Source organism: Tetrahymena thermophila (assembly GCF_000189635.1).
Source record: "Tetrahymena thermophila SB210 genomic scaffold scf_8254476, whole genome shotgun sequence".
NCBI lineage: Eukaryota > Ciliophora > Oligohymenophorea > Hymenostomatida > Tetrahymenidae > Tetrahymena > Tetrahymena thermophila.
Genome location: NW_002476251.1, coordinates 68,081 through 92,328, shown reverse-complemented (window position 1 = coordinate 92,328; position 24,248 = coordinate 68,081). Strand labels below are relative to the sequence as shown.

At 20.8% G+C, this 24,248-nt stretch overlaps 7 protein-coding genes across 7 annotated transcripts; 5 read left to right on the top strand and 2 right to left on the bottom strand. All coding sequences in view use genetic code 6, as the record gives it.

Moving 5' to 3' along the window:
* Nucleotides 1-760: 760 nt before the first annotated feature.
* Nucleotides 761-1,480, top strand: TTHERM_00727760 (hypothetical protein; the record flags this gene model as incomplete). The annotated part of the gene is made up of 1 exon (XM_001022661.1): nucleotides 761-1,480. One exon carries the CDS (start codon nucleotides 761-763, stop codon nucleotides 1,478-1,480), a length of 720 nt encoding a protein of 239 aa, XP_001022661.1.
* Nucleotides 1,481-2,555: 1,075 nt separating this feature from the next.
* On the top strand, nucleotides 2,556-4,147 carry TTHERM_00727750 (PAP2 superfamily protein; the record flags this gene model as incomplete). The annotated part of the gene is made up of 3 exons (XM_001022660.3): nucleotides 2,556-3,097; nucleotides 3,236-3,818; nucleotides 3,878-4,147. 3 exons carry the CDS (start codon nucleotides 2,556-2,558, stop codon nucleotides 4,145-4,147), a joined length of 1,395 nt encoding a protein of 464 aa, XP_001022660.1.
* Nucleotides 4,148-4,861: 714 nt separating this feature from the next.
* TTHERM_000727749 (mitotic-spindle organizing protein) lies at nucleotides 4,862-5,176 on the top strand (the record flags this gene model as incomplete). Its single annotated transcript, XM_012799338.1, has 2 exons — nucleotides 4,862-4,937; nucleotides 5,004-5,176. The coding sequence occupies 2 exons, from the start codon at nucleotides 4,862-4,864 to the stop codon at nucleotides 5,174-5,176; spliced, it is 249 nt and encodes an 82-aa protein (XP_012654792.1).
* Nucleotides 5,177-6,034: 858 nt separating this feature from the next.
* On the top strand, nucleotides 6,035-6,794 carry TTHERM_00727740 (transmembrane protein, putative; the record flags this gene model as incomplete). The annotated part of the gene is made up of 3 exons (XM_001022659.2): nucleotides 6,035-6,239; nucleotides 6,324-6,387; nucleotides 6,452-6,794. 3 exons carry the CDS (start codon nucleotides 6,035-6,037, stop codon nucleotides 6,792-6,794), a joined length of 612 nt encoding a protein of 203 aa, XP_001022659.2.
* Nucleotides 6,795-7,677: 883 nt separating this feature from the next.
* On the bottom strand, nucleotides 7,678-9,732 carry TTHERM_00727730 (transmembrane amino acid transporter protein; the record flags this gene model as incomplete). Its single annotated transcript, XM_001022658.2, has 4 exons — nucleotides 7,678-8,516; nucleotides 8,659-8,962; nucleotides 9,191-9,313; nucleotides 9,490-9,732. 4 exons carry the CDS (start codon nucleotides 9,730-9,732, stop codon nucleotides 7,678-7,680), a joined length of 1,509 nt encoding a protein of 502 aa, XP_001022658.2.
* A 3,180-nt stretch (nucleotides 9,733-12,912) lies between these two features.
* TTHERM_00727720 (hypothetical protein) lies at nucleotides 12,913-14,396 on the bottom strand (the record flags this gene model as incomplete). The annotated part of the gene is made up of 2 exons (XM_001022657.2): nucleotides 12,913-13,160; nucleotides 13,211-14,396. 2 exons carry the CDS (start codon nucleotides 14,394-14,396, stop codon nucleotides 12,913-12,915), a joined length of 1,434 nt encoding a protein of 477 aa, XP_001022657.2.
* A 1,009-nt stretch (nucleotides 14,397-15,405) lies between these two features.
* TTHERM_00727710 (transmembrane protein, putative) lies at nucleotides 15,406-24,064 on the top strand (the record flags this gene model as incomplete). Its single annotated transcript, XM_001022656.2, has 11 exons — nucleotides 15,406-15,710; nucleotides 15,781-16,478; nucleotides 16,529-16,755; nucleotides 16,949-17,713; nucleotides 17,766-18,027; nucleotides 18,161-18,919; nucleotides 19,243-22,612; nucleotides 22,680-23,198; nucleotides 23,259-23,562; nucleotides 23,621-23,793; nucleotides 23,845-24,064. The coding sequence occupies 11 exons, from the start codon at nucleotides 15,406-15,408 to the stop codon at nucleotides 24,062-24,064; spliced, it is 7,602 nt and encodes a 2,533-aa protein (XP_001022656.2).
* Between the last annotated feature and the right edge of the window lie 184 nt (nucleotides 24,065-24,248).

The following is a 24,248-nucleotide window of genomic DNA, read 5'->3' as shown; positions in this document are numbered from 1 at the left end:
AATTGACTACTAATGATTTTAATCTAAAAAAAAACACAAAAAATAATTCTGATAAAATATTAAATAATAGATACTGAAATAATAAATTCTCTTGCTTTTTATATTAAATTTATGCTAAATTATTAAATTCTAAAATAATAGCACAGTTTAACTTTAATGTAAAATTGCAAAGAAAAAATTGTTTCTGTGATTTTTTGATTTACAGTATAATTTTAGATTAAATTCAAACATGTATCTATATATTTTTGAGTTCTTATTATTGGATTAAATAAGGTTATTATTAGTATTTTTAATTTTATTTCTTATAAATTATAATGGAAAGAACAGAATACTAATAAATATTAATTTTATCCAGTATTTTGAACAGTTAAAATAAAATTTTATTGTTATTTAATTATAGATTAACATATCAATCTTAGTCTTGATCAGTTAAATATTAATTTTCTTTAATAATTTATAAAATGGCCGAATATTTCTAAGCCTTTTTAAATTTGAAATTAAAATAAATGAAATGTTTTTTAAAAACTTAAGCTTTTTATTTTAATCATATTATAAATGAAATATAGATTCTTGGTTTATTTAGATATCTGATTATTTATTAAATATAAATTCAGACTTTGTTCTATTAAAATAAAAGATTGATAAAGAATAGTCTAAGAATTTCTTACAGTTTTAATAGGTATTAATACTATCTCTGCAACTTTAAAGATTTTAAAATCAATTATCTTTTAGATACCCTATATTTGAAAGTAATATTTAAATGAATCCAAATAGTCATCCTTAATTTTAAAAACCTCCTGCTTCTATGAGTTAACAGAAAGTCAAGCTAAATTAATCTGTCTCATTTTATAGATTTATTATTGGAGGTTTAGGATATGGAGGAATAGATTTTATAAGTAAACAAATATTTGGAGAAGGAAAGCACTATGAAAGTCTTAAAAAATATGAGTAATAAACAAATGATAAACTTAAAAATGTAGAATTTTCTAAAGAAAAATTGCTTGAAAAACTAGATTAACATGAGTAGCTTAAAGTTTTGTAAGAATAGCTTTAAGAATCTCAAAATTCTAGCACCATTTTAAAGAACTTTATTTATGGATTTTTAGCAACTAATCTAGGATCAATTTTTCATGCTAAGCTAAATAACCATTTTAAAACAAAAGGCTATTCATCTAACAAAAAGATGTTTTTATCTCCCTTCTCATTTTTGCCTTATTACCTTTTTTGTGGTATTTACGATAAACTACCATTAGAAGAATTAGGATCTAGAATAGCTAAAGATTTTCTACCTTTGTTTGTAATTCGCTTAACAGGAGATATTATCAGATATAAAATCTTTTCAAAATATGAGTAGTAAGCAATAGCTTCTGGAAATTAATTTATTAATAATCCTAGACTTTTTGGATACCATATGCTACTAAGAGGAGTTTATATCTTATCAATGGACACATTTTATCATTAAAGAGTGCAAATTTTTTGAATCTTTAATTATAATTAGATTTTATTTATAAATTTCGTTTAATATTCATTTTTATATTATTGGTTTTAATTGGTATTACTTTATTTTGCTTTTGAAATTAATATTTTGCTAAATACTAGATAGACATAAATCTAATTTTTATTTTAATATCTAAAAATATAAAATTATATTATCTGTATTTAGTAATAAATAATTCTCATTTACAAAATTATTTTTATTTTTTTATTTTTAAAACTTTTAAAATTTTTTATTTTTGTCAAATATAAATGATATTTTATCGCTAAATAAATAAGATTAAATGGTAAATATAAAAAATATATAAATTAACAAAGTTTTATTTAACTAGATTGCTTATTGCTAGAAAATTGTAATAATCAATAAAAAATAATTTATAATAGAGTAATTAAAAAAGATAGTTTATGGTATCGTTAAAGGATTTAGTGTATTAAATATAATAATATATATTTTAAAATTATTTTCTCTATTTAATTCCTTAGTAGATTCATATATTTTAATTGAAAAATAAATAAAAGATGAAGGTGAAATTGCATTAATTTTGTTTGAATTATGTTTGATTTGAAAAAAATACAATCTAGAAAAAAATTGTTTTGGATAAACTATTATCAAAAATTATAAGAAAATATATGAACCCTCAAAAATAGATAAGCATTTAATTATATGATAAAATAAGTAACTTCTAATCAAGCAAACAAGATAAATAAAATGCAATTTGATTTAAAAGAATAAATTTGGGTTTTCTAATAAAAAAAGAATCATGAATGAATGAATTATTAAATTCGATAGATGAGTGAATATCTTTAATTTTATTTGATAGAAGTCTATGATTAAAATATCTGACGGAATTGAAATAGATAATTTGATTTTTAAAAATTGATAAGTTAGTTAACATTTATCTATTATTTACATATTTTCGCACTTTAATATGCAAGATATTTAATTGATATAATAAAAATAGATCTCACTTTAAATTATTGAACAAATTTTGTTTAATTTGATTTATAGATAAGCAAATAAATAAAAGTTGAATTAATATATTAAGCAAGTAGTTAATAGCATGGGTTTATAATTCAAAGCAGAATATATCATTTTAGTTATTTGTGCAGTATGGATAGTTATAGATGCTATAATTGCACACACTTTATTCGAAGCTAACCATCATGTAGCTAAATACCTTTAAGGTGGAGTTTAAAATATTTCTGCACCAAGATTTATGGTTTTTAGAATAATTACTTAATTTGGATATGCTCATATAGTAGGAATATTTATAGCAGGTGGCTTTTTCTTGTTCCCAAATAAAATATAAGCATTAAAAGTTCTTATTTATACACTTTTTTCTTCTTATATTCTTTCCTTGCTAAAATTGATCTATCATGAACCACGCCCTTACTTTGTCTACCCTGATTTATAAGGAATAGGATGCGATACTGAATTTGGTAAACCATCTGGCCATGCAATGGTTACCTCAGTTATGTATTTTATACTTATTGACTCTTTTCTAAACAGAAAATTCTTTGATTTTACTAATTCTATCAATTTTGTTTCTGGAAAGAGAAGCTCAGGCCATGTAGAGTTAGTTGAAGTAGTTATTATCGACAAGTAAAATATTATGTTTAAACTTATTTGTTTTTTGGTAGCAGTTATTATGATGTAAAAGAGATTTAAAATATATAAGTCTTTTCTTTCTCAAAATGTATTTTTTTTACATTTAACTAATTATGAAAAATATTTAAAAAGGTAAAATCCTTAAAGCGACACCATCCTCAATCAGTAAGTTTAGGAAGATAAATTTCTTGGAAATAGCTTAGCATTTGTTTTATATCTCATTTGGATCTTTTTGATTGGATTTAGTCGCGTTATCTTAGGAGCTCATAGTTTCAGTCAAGTTATACTTGGATGGACTTATGGAACAATTTGCATTATTCTCTACAGATTAGTATTAGAAAAATAATTAGAGAACGTTTTATTAACTGCTGCTCATAAAGGATTTACAAACATGAGTCATTTCTATAAATATGCTATAAGCAGCCTATTACTCTATGCGATTTTAATTACAATAAATATAGTTATTTATAATGTTGTCAATAAGTCTATAAAGCTAGAAGATAGAGAAAAATATGCAAATAATATTAAGTCAAAGACATATTGTGTTGCAAAATTCAATCCAGATAATTTCACTTTCTTAGCAGACAAATGTATGATGGATTCGGTTACTTTAGCTGTTTGTTTTGGCGTTATAATTACAACTTTATTCACCAAAGGATCTTACAAACCAGAAAGATGGAATGAAAATTTTAAGAATCTCTCTATTACCAAAAAGGTAAAAAAAACCTTAAAAAACTTTATTGATATTTATATTTTTTATATATAAAACAAAAGATAGCAAGAATCATAGTTACAGCGATTGTTTGTGCTATTCCAGTAGGAATGACAATATTCTTAAAATTCAATAATATTTACTTCCATTATTTCTTTAAAGCAGCATTACAAGCATTCTTAGTTTCCTTCTGTTTAATTAAAGTAGCTCCATGGGCAATTAAAAAAGTTAATATGGATATTGAAGGTGACTTTTTATAGTTTGATGATAATAATTCTTTCTTTGATTCTTCATTTACTGAAAAAGAATTTATATAATCATACAATAAATGAAAGAAGGATCTTAAAAAATATAAAATTAACTTATTTTTCTTTATAAAATACTTAAAAACAAAATTTAATTATTTTTATTTTAAATATTAATCAGCATTAATCTATAAATTATTTTTTTGAAAATACTAACAAAAAACTCAAATTTTTTTTGTAGATTTAAATTTTTATATGCTTCTTATATGATAATATTAAATTAAAATTATGATAATTATAAATATTTAATGAATAAAAATATTAAAATTTTAATTTTAATTAGTTAATTTATGATTTTTAAAATAATTTTAATTTAAAATAATAATTGTTAAATAAATAAAGTGCTTCCTTTTTAAAATAAATAAATAAATGAAAAAATAAAAGGTCAGAAGGAACAATTGTTTTTAATCATAAGTCATACTGACGTGCTGTTTTTCATCATTAAACTGAATTTTGTTTTATTTTAAATTATATATAATTTTACAATATTGAATTTATAAATATGTATTTATTAAATCTTATATCAACTTACTTTTTATTATGTTTTAGTTTATGGGTTCTGTCTGATTTTAAGCGCAAAATTTATCTTAATAAACTATACTGTGTGTTTTTATTTTTTGCTTTCAAAAAATTTAAATAGGATGCATTAATTTAATAAAAAAAATAATAGCAATAATACTAATTCAATTTATACATTTGAAATCAAATTTTTAAAATTAGTTTTTAGTAAATTAAAGATAAATGAATTATTCTTATAATCCAAGCGCAATAAGCTAAAATAATGCTGATATAGAGGAAGCTAAAGAAACTCTAGAAAGTATTTTCAATTACAGATATTTTTTTTTCATTAGTTGAAATAAAAATTAACTTAATAATAATATAGTCTTATATGATATAAATTAAATATTAAATTGCGGTTTAGATAGATAATAGCTTTCTGTGCTTATCAGTTTGTGCGAAAATGGAATAAATCCTGAAGCCTTAGCTGCTGTTGTGAAAGAATTAAGAAAAGAGGCTGCTGCTTTAAAAGTAATTTAAAATAATTCTTAAAATTGATATTAAAAGAAAGAAATTTATAATAAATTAGAATTCCACATAATGAATAAATAAAGGCAAGTAGCTTAGGTTCATATTGATTGTCAAATAAAAATAAAAAATCTCATTTTTAAAATTGAAAAAATAATTAAAAGCAATAAAATGTATATAAATTAAAACTAATTTTATAATAAAACTAGCATATTATAATTAAAATTTTGTTTAGTGTTACTGTATTTTTATAATATATTAGAGTTTTACTTTTTTCAAAATTTTAAATAAAATAAGCTAAATGGAAAAAGTAGTTAAATGTGTTAAAGAAATATTAATAGCAAACAAATCTTTTGTAGAGCGAAATTTATTTTAAATGAGAGATATTATAATAAATAAAGAACATTTAATTATTTATAAATGAATAAAATTACTTTAATTATTATAATTAGAATTAATGAAATACTTTAAAATTACTATTTGATGAATAGTATAAAGTAGGAGTTATTGTAAAACACAACCAAAGATATTTCTAATTATTAGTTTTTATCAATGTTATTTATGCTTATATTTTAAAGAGAATTTTAGATTTGAAGATTGATAATAATAAAGGTTTGTTTATTAACTAATTAAAAGTTATGGAAAATTGTTTGTTTAAGTAATTTCTACAAGAATTCTAGAAATGCGTCAAATAGATATTAAATTATTTATATATCTTTGGTTAACAGCATAATTAATTAATCCTTAATATTTATTTAGAATTTAATCTCTATTTGTTAAAACTAACAGTGCAAACTAAAAAGTTAAAAATAATTTTAGAAAGATAGCATCAAAAAAAAATATATATAATTTATTTATTAGCAATAACATACATAAAATAATAAGACAATGAGTGATAGCCGCTAAAAAGTTGAAACAGTTACTAAATTTCCTGAAGGTGATTTGTATAATAATTATGACCCAAATGATAATCCTGAGAAATTTGAATATCTGAAAGCAAAATATGTATTCCGTTTTCCCTTCACTATCACCTCAATTAAATGGGGATTAGCTTTAGGATCTATATTCGGTATTCACAACTATATTAAAACAAGTAACAAAGATTAATTTATATATAAATAATTTAATATCAATAAAATGTTCATTAATAAATCTGAAATTTCTTTATTACAAATAGGAAAAGCATAAAACGCAGCTTACTGGTTTGTTTGGGGTAGTGTTTTAACTGCTCTCCCAATATGGTAATTAATGATTAATTTAATAGTTACAATAAATAGTAAATTTTATTTTAAAAATGCAAACTAGGGGTTTCTTCATGTTTAAGTACTCGTTCTATACTATGACTTTAAGAAAATTTGAAGTTGATTAATATCAAAATATAGAGGATTCTCATTTAATAAAGGAATATATGATGTATAAAACTGGAACTTATGATCCTACTATTAAAGACGAATAGTTGGTTAAAAAGTTAGAAAAAATTTCATAATAAGCCTACAAAAAGCACAGTTAGCTTGATGATTTATTGTAAAACATGAATGATGAAGAATTTGAACTAGTTCCTGTTTAAAAAGCTGATTCAGTTTAAACAGATAATAATATAAATAATAATTTGGAAAGCACTAATACCAGCAAATTATAAAAATAATGAATCATAAATATTATTAGTTAGTCAGTAAGTATTAAAAATGATTGTTTAATCCAATATAAAATGTATATCATATTATTTATATTTTCAGTTTATAAATTAATTTTCATATATTAGTTAGCATTTATTTTAAATTCATTCATTGTATTTTTACATTTTACAAATAATAAAAGAAGATTTATTTTATTTTATGCATAAATAAGTGCTAATATTAAATATAAATTAATCAACTAATCTCTACTTGGTTCTCGAATTTTCGAACTTATTTAGTTTTTTATAAATTAATTAATTTTTTATAAAAAAATAATAATAAATAAATTTGGATCTCATTTTTTTCTATAATATTACTACAGAAAAACCTTACTAGTATTTTGATATTAAGTTAAATTAAATTTTTATTGGTTTACTTTTTAAAGTGTAATAAAAATACTACTGGATAAAATAACTGAGAGCAATATTTTGAGATATTCTAGTTTAGGTAATTTTTTTGATACTTAAAATAATTAAAAATAATATAATAATGTCTTATTTAAATAATATATTGGAAAATATAAATTCATTTTAAACTTATTTTTTTATTTTTGTGAGTATTCTAACATTTAATTCAATTTTTTTTTTTTAAATTTAAAAATAGATTGATGATGTAAAAATATTTAATTTAAATATTTTATATCTACCCACATAAATGATATATAAAAACATTTTTTTGGTTTATATTTACTTAGATAATTTTTTTAATTTTGAAGTTTTATTTTTAATATTTAAAATAAATCTAGAATTTTATGAATTTACAGTTTATTTATTTATTATTTATTTATTTGTTAATTAAATTAAATTTTACTTATTTTAATATAAATAAATTCGTTATGTTTGTTATTCCTTTTTTTCAAAAGCTTTAGAAAATTGGAATAAGCTGAATTATTGCTAAATAGATACCAATACCAACAATTGTTAAATAAAATGCTCCTCTAACATAGATGTTTCTTTCAGTAATATTATGATTTCCACAAGAAAATGTATTCACAGAAGATGTAGTTGAATAATCGTTGTTAATAAGTAATTATTCATTTTAGCTATTTTTATTGGCTTGTGAGTTTTTAATTATGCATTTCATATGAATCAAAATAGGGAGCAAGTAAACAATAGCAAATCCAACAACAGCACCAGTTATACCAATGACTATACCGGGGCTTATATTAAGCAAAACCATCAAAAAGCAGCATCCACCAAAGAAAAAGTTATATACCATAACAGCTAGAGGTGAAGGTACAGAAGTGGGCATTATAAGGTTAAAGAATTATGTTTTAGAGATGTAGCAGAATAAAGGATAAGCAGTAATTAAGTGACCTGAGAAGAAAAGATTAATAATAAATGGTGGAACACTATCACTATCAAAGTATTAGGTAATTGTTGAAGCATTATCAGGGTGAGATCTACCAACAATTCCATAAGTTCCAAAAATACCAATAATAGCATAAATAGTTGCAGCTAAGAGATAGCCAATAGACATATCCCTATTATTCTTTTCAGGACGAGCATTTTAACTCATAATTTAGGCTATGGCATTATGAACCATGAAAGCAAGAGCAAAATTACCTCCAACAGCAGCAATGTCACCAGTGAAAAATTTAACATCTGAGGCATGTTCTGCTAAATTTCCATTAGCAGCATTATCTATAAATGCATATAAAATGAAAATGACATACATTCCAATAGCAAAGAAACCTAGATAATTTAAAAATAATTAATATACTAAAAAATTCACAAAAACATTTCATTTTAATTTTTACTTGAATTTAAATGCAAAAAAAATAGCAACTTCATAAAAAATTAAAAGAAAATTTGAAATTTGAAAATAAACATTTACCTCCATGAGCAAGCTTCATGATAAATTTCATATTTTTAATTAGGAAGAGAGGGAATACACAAACAATAATTATAACACTCAACCATTAAATAGAAAATTTACTGAATACCATTTCATCGTTCATATGATCTTGAGAAACGTAGGAATCAGGATTTGCATTAGCTTTGGTTAAAATAAAACATAACATAGGATAAGCAGTATTATTAATTAATATGAAATAGATAGTTCCTACTAAAAACATCAGTAAAGAGCTCGAGAAGTTAAACAAAATAGCATATTTTTTACCAAGAGTTCTCATGATCAACTTTTTTTCAAATAATTTAAATTAATATTTAATTGAATTTAGAGAAAATTTTAAACAAGATTTCATATTAATTGATATTAAACATAATTAAATGTTGCAAAAAGTAAATTTTTTCAATATTGTCAAATAAATAAACAAACAAAGAAAGAATGTTTGGATGCATGTAATATTGATAGTTTCAAAGAAATAAAAAAATAGAATTAATAAATTCTTAATTAAAATACTTACATCTGATAAATCAACTTCTCCTTCTCTCAAATGAGCCAAATACAATTAACTTGTCTTCATATTAATCAGACCAATTAAAAACATGATTAAAATACTCATTATTATACCAGTCTATGCAAAAGTCTTTTTATAATTTTAATTACATTATTTATAAATTAATTAATTCACTTTTTTTAAAATTTTATGTAAAAATAAACAAAAATTTCATTAAGAACAAGTGAATGTTTGTAGAATTTTAACTAAAATTGTGTTATTTTTAACAAAATGGATTTTTTCATTTGAATTAAAGTAATATTTACGATTGGAATGAGCAAACAAACTGAACCAACCATAGAATTAGTTAATGCAAATATAGTATTTAATGAAGTCGCAGTTCTGTGAGAGCTAAATGATTGCTTTAATTTGTTGATTTCATTTTAAGTTTCTTCTCTTGTTGACCCTCTACGATTCATATTATATTTAACGCTTTCTATTTATTGCTCATATTCAACTAAATCCTCACCAGGAGCGCGGACAAAGCTTCCCCTTTTCTTTGATGCCATTTCTTACTTTGCTATATGTTATTTATTAGAAATAGTTATGACTTTTTTAATGAACTTTATACTTAATTTATCTATATTTTTTAATTTAAATATGTTATTGTTGGAACATAGATTTTTGGCTTTTGTACTGAGCAAACAATATAACCAAATAATAGATACAATCAATATATATTAATTAATTTCAATCTGTGGCTACAATAAAAGAATTTTTTTTTACATGATGAGTAATATGATTAATTAATTCTGTTTTCATCGCTTTTACTTAAATGAAAATTCTTGATTGATACATTCGTTTTTCTTTTATAATTACATTGTTTCATTTAAGATTTTTGATTAAAATGAAAGTATTTTTAACTCATAAAAGGAATTAAAATTAGTAATATTAAAAGAAAGGCCATTTTTTACTTTGTTTGTTTATATCTTTTTTGAGCTTTATGTCATTTATGCATTAACCCTATTTATATTACGACAGAAGCAAAATTAGAAGTTATCTGGAATAAATTAATTATAATCATAAGTATAAGCGTGTTTTATATAAATATTCAAAAATATGACTAACTATAAGAAAGATAAACAATTATTTATACGATTTATTAAACATCAATTTATCTTTTACATTATTTCAAAAAATATTATCTTTTATAATAACGTCAGCTAAAGATTATAAGAAACTATCCCCTACACATTAGATTGAAATTGTTAAAAAATAGACAATAAGAATAAATAAATTTCTCCTCAAATGAATGTCCTTTCATATTTAAATATACAATGTTCATAGCTATATTATATCAACTTCGTTTAATATGTCATAAGTAATAGTACTATTTTAAAATTTCAGATTCTTCTTAAGATTCTTTGATCTTAGTTAAATTTATATCATCATAATTTATACCATTATTTATTGAGAATTTATTTTAATAAAACACTTTAAATATTAATATATTTTTTTGGATATTTTTATGAAAAAATAAAATAGCTTAATATTTATTTTTAGTAACTCAAAAGAATTAAAATCCAATTTTTCTTTATTTAAATTTATCTACATTTAAATAAAAATTCAACATCAAGATTAATCAGTTTAATCTTATTTACTTTATGACTGTAATAAAATTAAAAGTTTTTTAGGATAAATTTATAATTATCTCTCTAAGTATGTTAGATAAAAATATTCAAATATATGATTTACTATAAGATATATAAAAAATTATTTTTATTAATTATGTACAATCAATTTTCACTTACATAAATAATATTTAATCTTTTTAGAATAAATACATTTATTCTCAAATAAATATTATTTCATATTTAAATAAATAAACAACATACTTAAATATATTATATAATTTTAGTTTAAATTGTAACAATTAATAATAATATTTTAATTATTGCTGATTTTTTTCTATGCTTCTTTGATCTTAGTTAAACTTTTTCATCATAGTTAATTTATTCCATAATTGATAGATAAAAATTTTTATAAATTTTTGGTTACTATTAAACAAATGAAAAATTAAAAAGCTTAATATTTATTTTTAATAACACTCAAGTATTAAAACCACATTTTTCAATATTTTAATTTATCTAAATTTAATATTAGGATTAATAAGATTAAACTTATTTACATTATGAATGTAACAATATAAAAAGTTGAATAAGTTTTATCACCTTCTGCTTAAGCATATTAGATATATATATGATTAACTATATGAAATATAAATAATGATTTTTATTAATTAAGAAACATCAATTTATCATTTACATTATTTCAAAAAAAAATAATCTTTTATTAAAATCTCAATTGCAGATAATAAGAAACTAACTATCCACTTTACATTTGATCGGAAAAGTTAAAAAATATGTCACAAGAATAAATATATTTCATTCATATCACTTTCGTTTAAAATTTAATAATTAATAATGCTATTTTGATATTTCAGACTTTATATACGCTTCTTTGATTTTAATCAAATTTAAATCTTCATAATTAATACCATTATTTTTAGACATACAATTTACTTTAATAAAACATATAAAACATTTTAAAAATTAAAATTTTAATTTTTAGATTTATTTAAATCAAAAATAAAAAAACTTAATATTTATTTTTAATAAAAATTAAGTATTTAAACTCTACTTCTCAATGTGTAAATTTATCAATGTACTTTTGAGTGTTTAAATAAAAATTTAAGAGCTTTTTTGGTTACTGAATTATATATTGTCTGATTTCAGAGGAAAAATCAAAACTAATTTCCACAAAAATGGATCTATTAAGTTTTAACTCAGAATATTTTCAATAAACAAAATTAATTTAAATACTTCAAAAGTTCAAAGTGAAATAAAATTGATGGCAACCTTACATTGTATAATAAAAAAAAACTTTATTTTAATTACTTTTTGCCAAAGTATTAAACCATATTTCTTAATATTTAAATTTATTTATGTATTTTTGAGTATTTAAATAAAAAATTAAAAACTTTCTTTGGTTACTGAAATATATATAGTCTGATTTCAGAGGAAAAATCAAAACTAATTTCCACAAAAATTGATCTATTAAGTTTTAATTCAGTATTTTCAATAAACAAAATTAATTAATTAAAATATTTGAAAAGTTCAAAGTGAAATAAAATTGATGACAACCCTTTTTTGTAAAAAAAAATATAAAACCTTATAATTATTTTTTTGTTTCAATTATCTCTTTGCCAATTAAAAAGTAAAATTTTAAAGTTATTTTAAAAAACTAATTGCTAGTATTTTTGAAATTGTAAAAAAAAAATACTTATTACTTTTAAATAGTGCCAAATTATTTAAACCATATTACTTAATATTTAAATTTATTTCTGTATTTTTGAGTATTTAAATAAAAAATTGAGAGCTGTTTTTGTTACTAAATTAATTATATATTGTCAGATTTCAGAGGAAAAATCAAAATCAATTAGAATAAAAATGGATCTATTAAAATTTAACCTAAAATATTATCAATAAACAAAATCATTTAACTAAAATTTTTGAATAGTGAAAAAAGTTGAACAAAAACAAATTAAAATATGTGAATACAAAAATTAATCAAAATTCTAATAAATAACCAAAATTGGAAACAAAAATTTAGAAAAGTTTATTGTTGTATTTTGAAAATTTGAATGGTTTAGGATAGCATATCATTCATTCATTTAAGCAAACTAAGAATCAATATAAATCTAATTTTTCAATGCAGCCTATTACTTTATCAATACAATCACCTTTATTTATACATTACTTGTGAACAAATTTTATATCACCATTTTTTTCCTCACATGCTTTTATTTGTTAACTCAGATTGCTTTTCATTATTCTTAGATTTAAGGAATATTTACTTTTTATCATCTCTTTCAATTCAAGGTAACTCTGTTTTTTTTGATGATTTATTAGCTGATTCTTGTATGTAAGCTCCTTCTCTTTATTTTTATGTCATAAAATGATAATAGTTTTAAAAAAAATTGTTTACCAAAAACTTGCTCTGTAATGTCAACTAATTAATTGGAAAATTGATCTATCTGTACTTTCTGCATCATCATTATCCATTCTTCTAGCCTTGTATTTAAATCCAAAATATTATCTAAAAACTATTTATCATGGATTATACTAGATTAAGCTATCTATTTATCTTTTGATTTACTATCTCCCTGTGCTATTTTAGATTCTTCTTTAGATATGATTGTATGGTTATTAGATATACTAGGAAGCTGCTATTCGCGTACTGAATCTGCAATATTATTTGTTTGCTGATTGTTGTTTTATTATGGAATAGTATTTATTTGACTTTAATTAGTATTCTATTTATTTTAAATAAGATGTAGATGTTTATAATGTATTCTCAAATATCTCTAAAGCAGTAAGGCTGCACTATATTCTTTGAAAGAAGTATTTTCAATATCTATTAATTTTTTTAGTTTTTTATTATAATTTACATTTTTTTCTATCACTTTAATGCAATACTTCTCTGACTTATACTTTACTAAATTTTACAAATTTTCTGATAGGTTCTTAAAAAGGAAATTTAACGTTTCTCCTGTTTATAGCTCGTATTTTTATTATTCATTCCAGTTTTCTTTGATAAACATTTCTTCTTCAATACTACTTTGATTCATGATTTATTTTTAAACTTTAATTTTCTTAAATTTTTACTACTGATAATTCTGTTATGATTGCGAACGAAGTATTTTTTTCTCTTTGTTAAGCGATTCAGTGAAGCTTTCTTATTGCTTTGTAGCATTTCCAGATGATTACTAGTCAAAAACGCTATTTTACTTTAATACACTTTTTTTATGAGTAGTCGTTTAGCTGTAATGATGAGCTAGGATTGATTATTAATTTTAGTGTGATGATCCGTTTTGGAAAGAATTTTAATTATCATTGGATTTTGCTTCATCCTTGTAATTAATGAAATTATAACTTTTCATTATTTGAAAGTAGGTAGGCAATTAAATAAAGCTAAAAGGTTAATCATATTTTTCCGCATCTCTAATAAACTCTTGAGACATCTATTCCAATTTTTAGATATTATCTTGGCTTTCCCTAATTGTACTTATACGATTTTAAAAGATATTTCTTTAGAGTATTTAATTCTTGGTTTCAATTTTAGGTAAAGATACGTAGCTCTCGGAGGCACTTACTTCTACAGCACTTTTCATACCTTGTAAATTAAAAATACTGAATTATAAAATGATAAATAATAGTTCTATTTCAACACTAATTATAAATTAATTAATTAATTAATTTATTATTATTCAATATAAATAAAAAAACTTAAAATTAACAACTACTGTATTGATTTAAATGATGATAGTAAATTTAAAAGTACTTCACTCATTCATTAAATGCATTTTTAATAAATTATTTAAATAGTAAGATTAATTATATTTAAACATTAAATAACCATAAATTATAAATTAATCTTTTTTTTCTCTCTTTATTTATTTTTTATTGATTAAATGGTCATTTTAATCATATTTTTTGAAGTTAAAATATAATATTTTTCTATCATAAATTTAAAAATTTTTAATTTCATATTTAGTTTACATTTTTTCCATTTTAATTTTTATAAATTAATTAAAATGTAAGATTGAATTTAAATTTTAGATGACCATAAAAAATATACAAAGTTTTTAGAGTTTTCTATTCATCTAATTTTTTTTTATTCATTAAACTCTAATATTAATTATAATATTTTAAAAATAAAAAAATATTTTTTTTAATGTTCCATAAATTTAAAAGTTTTTAATCTCATATTTTGTTTATATTTTTTCGTTTATTATCAGATAAAACATACTCAATTAATTAATATGGTTTGAATCATCATTTTTGCTTCAAACTATTTATTTTCTTTAAAGATATTTATATTAAAAAATTTTAATTTTATTAAATATAATTAAATATAAAACTAATTTAGCAAAAATCTAATTTTCAAATATTTTTTAAATAATATTTTTTTTAATAAAAAATTCACAATTTATTAAATAAATATATTTAGCATTTTAATTAATTAATTCATAGTTAAATGCTTAATTTTTTCATGTAATTCTATTTTTAAAAATAATAAGAAATATCTTTTTTCTATAAATTTACAATTTAATAATTAAAAAATTCAACAACATTTTTTGGAATTAAATTAATTAATTGCGTTTTTTAAATTTAAAAAAAATGAATTCTAACTCAAATTAAAAACCTGATGGTCAAATACTAAAAAAGTAAGCAACTCTACAAAGATTAAATTCTCGAATAAATGAATAATTCATTAAAAGCAAGCTCCTTTAAATGAAAAACGATTATAAACAAAAGAAATTTCATAATTAGATACCCTCAAGATCAATTTTAATATGCCAAGACGAATAAGATAATCTACGCTCATTTTTTGTATAAAATTCAGCTAATATAGATAATAAAATTGAAGAAAAAGAAAAATATGTAGGGGAAATTTAGAATTTTATTAGTGTAGATGATAAAAAGTAACTAAAATTATATTTAGATACTAATTTTTGTATTCTAATTTGATCAAAATATATTTATTTTTTATAGTAATGAAGAATACGAAGAAGATATTTCTGACGTTGAAAGCAACAAAGATGATAACTAAGATGATTTTATTTAAGAAAGCCAATTAATATCTGATAAAGCTGAAAAGGAATACTTAGAAGAATGTTAGCTTGGTTAAATTAAATTAAAGCAAATAGAATCTGTAGCGTTGAATGAAAAAATATATGATAATAACAAAGAAAAAGAAACTGATTAACTAACAAATAACGAAAAATCTTTATAATTGAGAAATAAGTTAAGTGGTAGTAAGACTAATATTATATAAAAATAGTAACATAATGATGAGCAAAATATTCAATTACCTCAGTAAAATAATTTATCTTAAACAAAATAATAATAATCAGGTCAAATGAAAAACTCTACAATCAATTAAAAAAAATTAATTGAATTTAATATAAAAATTATCATGAAAAATTAAAAATAGGATAAAAATTTAATCTTAGAATATGGTGATTTCCTTGATTTGATTGAAGAAGTAACATTCGAGAATATAAGGACAATAAATGTATTCAAGATATTAAAAGTATTTTAAAGAATAAAGATTTTGAGAGTTGTTTATTCAATATTCGATATCAATAGCTGCAGATAGTATATATTTGATTGTAAAAATTATTTAGAAAATATATTCTTTTTGAGATCTAGTCCAGCTGTATTTTCTAGTAGAATTTTCAAAAAAGCAGGTATTTTATTTATCATTTTAAAAATTAAAATTTATATAAATAAATTATAGATTAGATAGAAAATATAACCAGAGAATCAGCGATGTTTATAATGTTTTAACAAGATTATTTAAAAATCTAATATATTGAATAGATTGATTAAATAGTCTTAGATTTGTTAGAGTTAAATACTTTTTAATCAGTAAGAATTATCTAAAATTACAATCCTCTCATATTAGTAGATTATTAGTAATTACTTGGTGAATATAGATAACTTATTTTATAAAATACTAATGAGGTAATAGTTAACACTTTAAGAATTTTTAATTTTTTATAGTTTTTTAATTTTGATATATCCATTAATATAAATTGAGCTAAAACAATTAAAATTTATTATTTTATTTTACAAATTTTATTTATTAGTAAATTAATTAATTACATTAAATCTCTTATTTAATAAATCTATTTTAATACTTAAAATTTAATTTTAGGAAGACCAAAAGTCTAAAAATACTTTATAAGATTTTGAAGAGGATTAATATTTATCCAGATTAGAAGAAGGAACAGCTGATTTTTATAATTACCTGTTTCTAGATATTAAAAACGAAGAATCTTTAAATGACGAAGAAAAAAATTAACTTAAATAAATAAAATTTTATAAAAGTGTCTCTAGTATAGAGTAAGACATTTTTAGGAAAAAGAAATTCGATAGCTTTGTAATAGAGAAGCGTTTTTCGAGTAAGAAGAATCCAAAAAAAGTAAAAACAAGAATAGAACTTATAATAAATAAATTTCATTTTGAAGACATACCATCCTTTATTTACTTGACTACTATAATAGACTAGTATTCTAGTATAATTACGTCTATTAAGTTTATGAGATTAGGAAGGATTAAAGATAATCTCTTTTCTATGCTTTTTTAAAAACTTAGAGATCTTGATAGAATTTAAGTTCTTCTCTTTTATGACACTGCTCTTTATCCATAAAATTTAGAAGAAATTAAATTATTCATGAATTGGCAACTTGGAAAAGTTAAAAAGATAGGATTTGTCTAAAACTTTTTGAATCAGCTAGACTTGAACTTCTTATTTGATACATCTCTCACTAAATACCCTAGAAATAACTAATAATTAAACGATATTTATTTTTTAAAATACTTTAACTCAAATTTAGTTAAGAGTTACTCATTAATCATGATAGATCAAAATTATATCTCATAAAACCTTTAATCACTCGTTTAACAAAATTTAAAACCTGTAATTAATTTTATAATTTATATTTTTTTAATTTCTAATTAAATTTTTGTAGATTTCATAAAAGGGAATATACTACAACCCAAATTTAGGGTATGATTTTAAATTCAATTAAGCAAAGTTAGAAACATTGGATTTAAAAACTTAATGGCTAAGCATAAAACATTCTATTGAAAATGATCAAATTGAGGACTTATAGATTGAATATTATAATGATTTTTTAATCGATAATAAGAATGAGGTAGGACATAATTTTGATTTAACTATTTACTCAAGAAAATCTTTAAAAGACATAGATATTAACCTAATATATTTCAGTAATTCATTTTTTAAATATTTATTATTTAGATAAAAAAAATTAGTTGAAAAATTATTTAATATTCATGAAATTAAAAATAAATTCCTTAAATTAAAATTTGTAAAAATAATAAAATTAAAAATAAATCCTAGATATTAATCAAGTTGAAAGAGTACTCTCTTTAAGAAATAAAATTGGGATGTATTGTCTTAAGATTTTATCTAACATAGATAATTATTTAAAAAATTTAAAGCTTAGAGATTTGTTGGTATAAAAGTATGTTGGCTCAACTCTTACTATTGTAAATTTAGATATTTTATTTGTTCCTACTCTCGAAAATATTTCTCTGTTTTTATAGTCCGAAATAGCTCAGCTAAGCTAAGGATTGAATAAATGTGCTCCGTATTTAAAAAGATTTAAAATTTCTGGAGATGTAGGATAACTTATACCTATGAATAATTTATTAAAAGGAGTAGATTGGAGTAAATTCAAGTAATTATAAAAAATCATATTTTCAAGATGTAATTTTGATGAGGAAAGCTTATTTGAATTATTTAATTCACTAAATGATACAAGCTTAGAAAAAATTAAATTAGTAAGTATCAAATGTAGTGAGAAATTCTTATATGCAATCGATTGGAAAAGATTCAAACAAATTAATTTCATAGAATTAACATCAGTAATTTTTAACATAAAAAATGATAATAAAAGCTTTTATGTAACTGATATTTGCGAACCTATAGCTCATTAACTCAAAACACTTAATTTTAACCGTATAAATATACCTTAGCATTACTTGGGTGCATTTAATCCATCAAAATATACAAATCTTACAAGTTTTAAAGCCAGTAAATTTTTCTAAAACTATCAAAATATGCTATAAATGGTAAATATCAAATAGCTTTAATAGAGTAATTTTAATTTATTTACTTTAAATTAATATTTTCAATTTTTATGGAAGCTCTTATAAGTTCTTAAATTTTAATGAACTGTCCTATTAATAAGGCAAAATATTTTAAATATTGCTTCAACGAAATAAAATTATTGATTTACTTTAATTAGATATTCATACTCTAATTATCGAATATGAAGCAATGAAAAATAAATATTTTAAATTAAATTAAAAAATATTTTCTAAATTTTAATTATTTTTTTCTTGTTTTATTGAAATTTTTATGATTATTTTATTACTTCAAAATTATTACTATTAATTTTAAATTAAAATTACTTAAAGAAAATGATAATGGTGAAAAATAAAAAAAAGATGAAAATGCTAATCAAAAAAAAAATATAGAATTGAGTAATTAAAACAATACTTAAAAAAATGATACAAATAATCAAGAAGGCAATGAAGAAGAAGAAGAGGTTTTAGACCATGAATAAAAAACAGCAAAGATTTATCAAAAAATATAAAATCAGATAATAAAAGATGCTATTAAAGAAGATGATAAAAAATAATTGTTTGTTTAAAAGTAAGACGAACTTACAGATTAAATTGTTTATAAATCATTTGATAGAATTAGCATAAAGCTTAACTCTGATTATATCTTTAGTCAATATAATTGTGAAAATGTAGATTTAAAATACTTAGACATGTGTGTAAAATCAATCAATTTAACCACCTTATCTCCTTCATAGCTTACTAATTATGATTAAAAAATAATATTTAGTAAACTATAAAATGTTGAAGAAATATTTTGCTGGTAAAATTTCAATGATAAAGAAGCAAAAAAACATAATTCATAACTGGAAAGTATTATTAATTAATTATCCAACTAATTAAAAGTGTTAGATTTAAGAAGGAGTAGTATAAGTTTAGTAAAAATTTTTGACTCTTAAAATCAAAAATAATTTTCGCAATTAAAAATTTTAAAAGTAACAAGATCGTTCTTCTTTTCGTTCAAACGAATTTAAGCTTTCATTGATAGAATATCTTCAACTATTGAATGTATAGAAATATTAAATATTACAGAAAGCTAATAAAATTAAACTAAGAAAGATAATTAAATCATTGATTTTTCTAAATTAGTCAATCTTCGAACTTTCATTATTCATGATTCTATTAACAATTAGGTTTAAAAACCTTTATAAACCTTACCAAAATAAATTTAAAACTTAAAACTGTTTTCTCTAAAATAAAATTTAGATTTTTTGTAAATAAATGAATTTAAATAGCTTACAAATTTAACAATTTCTAACAATCAAAATCTTATATAAAAAAATAAATCCTTTTTTGATTAAAAAAATAAATCTATTAAGTTTTTGTGTCTAAAAAATAATTCTCTAAGAATGTAATAGTTAGAAAATCTTAAAATTAATAATTTAGAAAATCTAGAGACTCTTATTTTAAATCATAATCCACTTTACAAAGATAATTTAGATAATTATGCAAGCTTTTTTAACTCTGAAGAAAGCTTCGATTCATTAAAACAAGAGGAAATTTTTTAAGGTGAAAATTAGTATGCCAGTGATTAAGAAGAGGAAGAAAGTAATACTGATGAAGATGAAGAAGAAGACGATGATGATGATCATGATGAATAAGAAGAAGACGATGATGATGATGAAGAAGAAGAAGAAGAGGATAGTGAAAATGAAGAGAATGAAAGCTAATATGAAGATTCGGAAATTAATAGTGATGAAGAAAATAGTGAGGAAGATGAAGAAAGAAGTGGAGAGGATAGTTCATAAGATTTAAGCATTAAAAAAAAAAAGAAAGTATAGAAAAAATAAAATAAATAAAAAAAATTAAAAAAAATGAAAATCAGTAAATAAAATAAAAATGTTAATCCAAAAAAGAGTGGTTTTAAATTTTTTTAAATACTAGAATCATTTAAAAGTAGTTTGATAAATTTATGCATGAGAAATTGTAATATAACTGAAGAAATATTTGATAAAGTAGATTTTACAAATTTTAAGCAACTCTCAAAGCTTGATATTTCAAGAAACAATAACTTTTTCTTGTAAAATAAGCAAATATTTAAAAATATGCTAAACTAAATATCTTGGAACTTGTAAGAACTAAATGTTGGCCAAACAAATATTTGTCTTGAAAATAATCTATCTAATTTCGATTTTACAAAATTATAGAAGTTATCTATTTTTAAGGCTAAATGGGCTTTAAAAATATTTAAATCATCTTAAAGCAACTAGACATTTTAATCAAAAGAAGCTTTATTATTTATGAATGCTATAATATCTTAATTATCTCAAATTTAGTTAACTGAATTAGTTATTGGAGCAAACTGGCAGTAGGCTAGTAAGCTAAAATTTTTAGATATCAGTAATATGAATTTAGAAAAATTCTTAGAAGTTTAGAGAAGAGATTAAGTAATCGAACTATAAAAGTTAATTTAAAATGTAGGGAAAAGATTAGAAGTTTTAAATATGAATTAATTAATGATACAAGCTTAAGAATTAGAGATGATAAATTGGCAAAACCTTATTAATTTGAAATTATTAAATATATCAAATATCGATTGTTTTGAATAGAATTTTCATATTATTGGAAAAATTACTGAAAAAATGATTAAATTAGAGCAGATGATTTTAAAAGACGAAGGTATTGAAGAATAAATACTTACTTTACCATGGAAAAATTTTTCTAATATAAGAAAGGTTATTTTGGAAAAGGATTAATAAACAAATATTTATTATTATTCATTTTAGAATAACATTTTTAAGAGTTACTTGAAAAACGATTATAGTTTTGCCATGATGCCTCTTTAATTATTTAATGCTAGAATTTTGAATCCTTCTCACGCTTATTACTAATAATATTTAAAATTATAGAACGAAAAAGAAGACTTTTCAAATAAAAATCACTTGAATAGATTAGAATAAAATTAATAAAAAACTTTGATTTTAGATAGAATCAAATACAATTTTCCATTTTAACCTCTTTCAGAAATAGACGAGAAATATGCTTCGCAAATGTCTTATTCCACTTATGGGATGGTTATGTGGAATTTGGTTCGATTTGACATTCTTTTGAAAGCTGATTTAAATTAGCTTTAAAAAATTCTTTCTCAATAAGCATTTAATTAAAAAATAATATATTTTAATAATATAAATTGCTATTTGTTTTTTATTTTCTCTAAAATAAATGATGAAAGCTTTTTAGGTTTGATTTTAAACTCTTACCTACTTGAATCAAATCAAATAGAAACAGTATTTATTTAACAATTGAATGACGATAAATTTTTTTATTCAGGAAGCATAAATATTTCTGTTATCTATAAGCTAATGGATATTTTTTTCAATAGACCAACAAAAAGGATAATTCTTAGCTATTCCCTAAATTTAAACAGAAATTAGATTATGAATGAATTAACTTCCTCCTCTTAAAAAGAAAGTCTTTACGAAGAAGAATAATTCAGCTCTTCTTTTTAAGAAAATTTAGACCAAAACTCATAAAAATTTGATAAAATTGTAGAGCTTAACAGAAATCTGAATTTTATAAATGAATATACTATGCTAGACTTTTTGAATTTTGCTCCATCACAAGAATTAAATCTATCAAATTACAGTATTTAATTTTTTAAATATCTCTATCTCATATAAATGTATTCTCCTTACAGCTATAAGACCACCATAAACTATTCGATGTAAGTTTAATTCAAATAATATGATCTATCTATTTTTTATATTTAAAATTCATAAAAAATAAATTAGTGATTCATTGTCAAATAATAGTATTTCGGCCAGGTTGTTAAAAATTTTGTACTAAAGAGGAAAAAATGGAAAACTCTACAAATTTTTAAACTTATTTTATTAGGACACAACTTTTTACAAATTCGATGAATCTGTTATTTTACTAAATACAAAGCTTTCTTTATCGAAAGAAAATATATTTTTAAAATAATTAATGCTCTTTATGATTCCTATTTATTATTTTATTTGCATATTCGGTCCTTTATATTTCACTTATAGGTAAGATTTAATAGATTCATGTGGTAAAGGTCTGTCATGGCACTCTTACTATGTTTATCTTGCCTTTGCAATAATCAGTTTTTTGATGGAATATTCTTTGTATTCTAAAATATTAAGCACAACTTCTCATTTAATCCCTGCGGCTTCAATAACTCCTTCTACTTCTTTAATAGGAATTTTATTAAGTGAAATTAAAAAAGTGATAAATCAGAATAGAAGCTATCTCTATATTTTTTCTCTAGCAAGCTCTTAGATTACAAGGTATTTAATTTTTTATATACTTTTTACTGAATTTTGGATTTTATTTTTAAATTTAAAAAGATACAATTACTTCACAGACATAGGTTTCATTGTTAGTTGCTATTAATGCCAAAGACCTAAACTAATGATTGCATCAATAGTTTTTGTAGGATTACATACTCTGATAAATTTAATATATTATATCCTACTGCTTTTCTAAAAGTCAAAAAAATTTTTAATTCCAACTTCTGAAATTGATAAATTTTATCAAATTTCAACATTACTTGAATTTCACGCTGTCTCAGATACACTAGATTTAATATCACCTTCTAATGTTGTTGTATTTCCTGTTTTTTTAAGAAAAATCAGTTTATTCAGATTGAGAGTAAATTAATTTTAAAACTCTTTATTAAAGTTGTCATCAAAACTATTTAATTAAAAAGACTATAGCAGGGATAGCTTTTAACGGAAGAATTTATAATGCAATACAAAGATTTTTACTCGAAGATTTTCCATAGCTTATAATTTAGATAATATTTCTTATTTTAGAAAATAAGGCAAATATTAACATTATACTTTCATTTGTAGCTACCATAGTTACTTTGCTTATATCAATGTAAATTAAATTTTTTAACTAATAAATATAATAATATTTCTAAAAATAAAGGTATAAGTTCCTTTCAATTAGACCATCTACAATAAATTAGCTTGATTTTGATTTTTTGAACTAAACAAAAAAAGAAAATTCATGGAAATTTGAAAAAAAGATACACCAACTCTCAAAAAAAACAAATTAAAATATAATCGATAATATCAAAAAACTTAATAGAAATACAGAATATTCATAAATACTAAATGATTTCTATAAATTTAATTAATTAGATTGATTTATTTATAATTGTTATTCTAAAATAAAATAATTAAAAAAGCATTTTTTTGTAAGCTCCTATTTTATCATTTATTTTCTAAATTAATACTTTTTATTATCTATTTCTAATTTGAAAATTTTATTTGATAGAAATAAATAAAATAATTAATATCTTTTAGAATCAAATAAAAATATTATTTATA